The 6,000-nt window shown below is 48.0% G+C and overlaps 1 protein-coding gene across 1 annotated transcript in view; it reads right to left on the minus strand.

The window, feature by feature from the left end:
• Window positions 1-5,517, minus strand: part of TGFA (transforming growth factor alpha) — a 71,650-nt gene extending 66,133 nt beyond the window's left edge. Inside the window, exons 1-2 of the mRNA XM_047069191.1 lie at window positions 5,478-5,517; window positions 3,510-3,563 (exon numbers count right to left, since the gene is read on the minus strand). Coding sequence (XP_046925147.1) covers window positions 3,510-3,563; window positions 5,478-5,517 — 94 coding nt within the window. The remainder of the gene's footprint in view (window positions 1-3,509; window positions 3,564-5,477) is intronic.
• Window positions 5,518-6,000: the final 483 nt, after the last annotated feature.

A 6,000-nucleotide genomic window follows, 5' to 3' on the forward strand; every position in this document is an offset into this window, starting at 1 on the left:
GAGAGAGGAAGATTGGAAGAAACCAATGAAACTTCAACAAGAAAGGCCAAGGGTAACTATTAAGTAATAAGTGCATGGAACTTTTTTTTCCCTCAAAAGCACAAGAAAGCCACATGGGATCAGTCCCATGTTCCCTCAAGTGCACACACCACCCTTGATTGGCATACAGAGTTTGTAATTTTCTCTCTATGCTGCTCCATCAAGAAGTGAGAGCTGAATCCTGAGTACGTCTATGCTCCAGCACAGAATGTATCAAAGCCTTCTTATAACCAATATTGTTTCTCATTCCTGTCAACGCTTGAGTGAAGAGACCTGAATATTCACATCGTGGGTAAAGCCTCGTAGCTCTTGTCCTACAACAACCCATCTTTACACCTCAATGCACAGCTCTGAGACTCAGTAAGTGGTAAGTGAGCCTGCCAACATCCAGATGATAAGGGGTTAGGAGGGACTCAGATGTGAGTCAGTCATCCAGTATACAAATGAGCACACTTTACAAAAACAGTGTTCACCAGAAAGGAAATTAAATAGAAAGCAAAATATGAAAACATCAAAGGAAATGCAAATTAAATATAGCTTGAAAGTACAGCTTGAAAAACTGAATGCAGCATCATCTACCCTCCATATTTAAGGATCGAACAAAAAGGGATTGTTGTTGTTTTTACTGGTGTAACGGGACTATCGGTTTGTTTTTTAAAGTCCTTATCTGTGAGAGAGAAGTAACATTCACAAGAGAAATGGGCTTTGCTTTGAAATATCCCAGCAAAGGGAAAAAACCAAAATGGCGTGAGAACAGATGAAAGAAAAATGGCAGAGAGATGGTAACTGCTGAAGCTGGGTGACAGGTATGTGGGGACTGATTTCATTATTACTTCTGGGTATGAAGATTTCCATAGTTAACAGTAACAAATAGTTTTACTTATTGAATTAGCCTAGAGTTCAATACACACACTTCGATGTTGGGGTGGTGAATATGGCTGGTGGGGTGGTCCCCCATTTGCACTGCACCCACAACAGGATTTCAGTTATGTCTGGTAAGGTCAGAGTGGGGGTGGGATGGGAGTGCTCAAGGTCTCCCAGGGCCTGAGGAGTCTTCGGGGAGAAGGAAGGTCACTCTAAAGGAAGAGGAAGTTAAGCAAACAAGCCTGATTCAGTCACAAAGCCCTAGTCCTTGAAGAGGTGGCTATGATACCATCACTGCCATTTGGACTTGTCTCCCAGCCCAGCTCTCTCTGGACTCACGTCTGGGTCCAAAGAGGCAGGGTGGAGAGTAAGTAAAAATGGATAGAGCTATTCCATCAACCTCTCTGGGGCACAAGTCCCATGGCTAACTGACCCATCAAACAGAGAGTAATGCAGAGGCCAGGCAGGCAGCGCACTTCCCTTCTCCATAGACTGTCCACCAGCACTGGAATCCTCAGGTCCCTTGGACACTAGAAGTTGTGGCATTGCCCCTGCTCTCACCCACCACATTGGGTCACAGAGTGGCCCTCAGCCAGTTATAGGGTAATGTGCAACACAGTAGGGTGTGACTAGTTCTTTGAAGATACACAATGAGGAAGACTAAACCTCAAGTACTTGTTGATATCAGAGGCATTCTCACAGAAGCAAGTCCAGAAGATGGAACAGAAGCTGGTCACTAGTGCACCAAGGACAGTAATTTTGGGATGAATATAGCAGGTCTCCTCATGTCTGCCCAGGAGAGACAGGGGAAACCCCAAAGGATCTTGGCAGGAGCCACAGCTGAGAGAATAGGGCTCAGGTACAACATCCCCCAGGCCTTTCTTGTCTGTAGTCTGTATGAATGGCTGGAGACTGGGAGGAGGAGCCCCCTCTCCCCATGGATGGTAGCATCAGTATTTGCCATCACTGCAACTTACCGCCTACATCACTTACTGAGTGACTCAGTAGATGACCTGGCTCTAACCTACCAGGTCCTACAGTGAGGACCAGGAGAGGCTGAGGATGCATCTGGGGGTAAATGGATCCTAGGAAGGGAGATAGGACAATTCTGAGACCAGCATGGTGGAGTCATAAACCAATGCCCCACCTTTACCCCCAATATATTCACATCTGAGCCCTTTGTGATGGGGGAGGTCATTAAAAAGTAGAAACTCTGATAGATCCTGAACTTTGGGAAGTACTGCTTTGGGATGGACACACCCTTCCACCCCAGCCCCAGAAATATAGAATATAGAGAAAGTAAGGCATTTTCTTCTGTAGCATCATGGGCCACCAAGTGGTTTGGACACCTTAAGAGTTCAATTGCATCAAGGACAACAGCTCCAAGGGGCAGTCTGTGGGGCTACAGAATCAGTGGTACCCAGTGGGAGTCATACCTCCAGTGTGTTTGGAGGGAAAGGTCTGGAAGAGAAGAGCAAAGTACCAGGGACACTGTGTGGTTGGTGAGAGAATTTATGAGTATATAAGAACAACCCCCCCCCCCAACCACCACATATACCTCCCTGAAATAACTAGGGAGATACAGCAGGTGTCCACTGCAGTGACAGATGACAGCATACTCCATGTCACCAAGGGAATAGTGAACCTGGAAGATTCATGCACTGCTGACATTAAAGTTAGCTTAATTCCCTCAGAAAGCTATCTGGTGATTTGTTACAAGGGTCATAAATAAATTTGTTCTTGTTCCCAGAGATATATCCTGAGGAAAGAAACCTAAGAAGAAAAAGCTTCTAGGCATGAACAGGTAGCATCATAATTTAAAGTGGGGGTAGCATAAATATCCAATGGGGAATGCTTAATTGAATCACATCTATCCATCTTGATGGAACATCATGACATTTTAAAAGGATACATTTCAAGACCTTCCAGCGACATGGAAAAATGCACAACTCCAAAACTTGCATTTAAAAAGCAGGAATCAGAATAGTTCTCTCACCATGACTAACTGTATAAAAACATGAGTGCACCTGGACAAAGGCTAAAAGCAATGCACAATGCAATAGTGGATGTGTCTGTGGTATTCTGACCAGGGGAGGTCTGCCTCCTACATTTCCCAAACCTTCCAATATGTTGATCTAGGATCTTTAAAAATGAAATAAGGGAAATACTACTAGAAATGTCAAAGATAAGCCATAAAATAACGAAACACAGACCACCAGGCAGAAGCAGACAAAAGGGTTTAGGAATCTGGGTTCCACTTTAGATGCATGATTACATGAGTGGGGAAACTGAGGATGGTTCTGAGATCTCGGGTCCTGCAGGCTCTGCTGTCCACGACGCTTGCCCACACAGACTGTCAGAGCAGAGATGGGAGATGGTGAACCTTGAGGGAGGGGGAACAGCCCTCCTGCTCCCGCAGTGGAGACCCCCCCAGGAATGCAATCGGGCCTGGGGTGGAGGGCAGCAAGGGCTCAGGGGACAGCCCTGTGTGAGCACAGAGGGCAGGAGCCCCAGAGGAAGTTCAGAGAGCAGGCTCCACAAAATAGCCAAGGCCTGCCCCCTTCCTGTATTCCCACACCATCTCCTGTGGAGGGGACAGGACTCACCACTCAGGGCGGACGTGCTGTTCTCCAGGGCCTGGCACACAGCCAACAGAAGACCTGTGTGGGGAGAAGAGAGGAAAGGTAAGCATCTGCTCAGCAAAACACTTTCAGGACTCGAGGGCAGGCTGCTTGAAAGGTAAAGACCAGGCAACTTTACAAAGTGGCCAAAAGGCAGGCCTGGCTACATAGCTTGGGGGGGGGGCTCAGTGCAAAATGAAAATGTGGGTCCCCTATTCACAAATCAGGAAAAAACTCTAAAGTTTTTTCCTTCCTTCCTTCCACGGTCTCTCTCCACCTGTTCTGGTGTTTTTTTAATACCATGTAATTTTTTTGTGGTGGTGAAACATACATAAAATTTACTGTTTTAACCACTTTCAAGTATACAGTTCAGTGGCATTAAGTCCATTCACGTTGTTGTGCATGTCATGATCTCTCTCTTTGAGGCTTGAGGATTCTTGCAGGCTGAGCACGTGGGGGCCCTCGTGACAAGTGAGTGAATACACGGGCGACACCCACCGCTGGGTTTCCTTCCTGCCAGAAGCTGGACAGATGTGCTGTGACCCAGATGGGGCAGGGCAATCCAGACAGGTATTTCTTCTTCTCAGGGACCCCAACTGAGGCAGACAGCTGACCCCCCGAAGGTATTAGAGCCTCCGTGGTCAGAAAGCATCATGAGGTACCTCGATCAGGGGTGGAGGAGAGCCTTGCCCCTGTCTAGTCACCCACGGAACAGGCCGTGGAGCTAGCAGCCCAGTGTGGGGACAGCTGCCACCATGCCCTGCCCTGAGATGCCATGGGGTACACGCACCTAACACCAACTTTCCTTGTGTCCAGGCCCTAACAGGGGCAGAGTGTGGCAGGGGCGAGAACCCACTGATAGACGGTAGTTGATACGATCAACTTGGGCCAAGGCTCCAAGTTCCCAGGACACACTCCATTGTCCCACTGGAGTTCACTTACAAACTATAAATTCAAAGATAAAATCACTAACAATTTCAAGACTACCGCTGCATAGCACTAAAACCCCAAGCTCGGGACATCTGAACATGGGACTCTGTGAGACTACACAGGTCGCACACCCATGAAGCTGCCTCTTAGATAGATGACCTTATGTGACCTCACGTTAAAGTACCAAAAGTTTCCAGAAACAGCAGCAAAGTTCTAATGAAGAAGGAACCTCTTGGGAGTTATGCAATCAGCATGAACTAAGTTAGACTGACTTCCTAGAACTGAAAGGCAAAAAGATGCCATGGTGGCCCCACACAGGCTGGGCCACCTGTGGGTTAGCCTGGAAGGCAGCTGAATCAAGGCAGAACAGAAAACAAGCAAGGTTCTGTGCTGTCACCGCCTGCTGCACAGGACTAACCCAAACCTCTGCTATGCATGTTGCCAGGACTCCCCTCCCCTTTTCACTCAGGGTAGAGACATAGAAGGCCTGGACTCTCAGGCAAGAAAGATACTCGCAACAGGTAAAGTAATCACGCTCATGACTTTTCTTTAGGCCTTTGAAACAAGAAACATCATAAAAACTTCAGACTCCTTTTCCTGGAGGTCTGGCAGGGATTTCCCAAGTACTGCTACACCATCCAGGAACCAGATATTGGGCTAGAGTAGGGGCGGGGGGCAAGGAGAGAACGGGAGTAAAATCAAATGCCTTCCCCGTGCAATACTTTCTTGCCGCTCATTTTGGAAGCATGGCTCTTAGGGTTCCTCTGGATATATTTAAACAGTCGAGTCTGCAATCCACACACCAAGCATCAAAGTGAAGCATTCCTGCCAAGGCCAGGAAAGGTTTTAGAGGTTCCACACTGCCAGCTGGGAACCTGTCACGACCTGACTTCGCTGGTACTGCCACAAACCACTCTGGGCCAAAGTCAGCCAGTGACCCAGAGTAACATAAAGAACACAGGAATTCTTTGCATATCTCTGAGGAGGCACTGCTGGCCTGTCGCAAACTGTCCCTGAACTTACCTTGCAGCCTCCCTCCCTGGCCCCATATCCGGTCAGTCATCGAGAGCAGAGCCAGCACCGTTTCTGGTCTCCATATCGATCTTTGCTAGAGCAAAACCAAGACAGGAAAGCAAATACTGTACAAATGCAGCCAGGACGGAGCAGGGATGGACACTGACTCTCTGGAATACATGGGGGGCCACTACCCCAGCTGTGGGGCAAGCTACTCCATCTGCTCGGTCCCTCACCCATAAGCTACCAGCTGCCAAACTCACAAAGGCGTTCTGGGAACTAATCAGAGTTTGCAAAAACCACCATGTTCCACAGATGAGAGACGACTGGGTTTTTATTCATAATTTGAGCAACACGGAATAGAACAGTTGCTCTCTATTCCCTCCAAGTCCCCTGGTAAATAGCTTAATGCCCAAGCATCTCTCTGCAATCTCTGTTCAGGCACAGCTTCTGGTGATGAGAGGTGAGGCCTCTGCTTTCCGGAGGGGCCCAGACCAGAGGACAGGGGTCAGACCTCCTTCAGGCCCCGAGT

The sequence above is a fragment of the Lynx rufus genome, unplaced genomic scaffold, assembly GCF_022079265.1.
Source record: "Lynx rufus isolate CCGP_SWC_20201006 ecotype Redwood Valley unplaced genomic scaffold, mLynRuf1.p SCAF_8, whole genome shotgun sequence".
Classification (NCBI taxonomy): domain Eukaryota; kingdom Metazoa; phylum Chordata; class Mammalia; order Carnivora; family Felidae; genus Lynx; species Lynx rufus.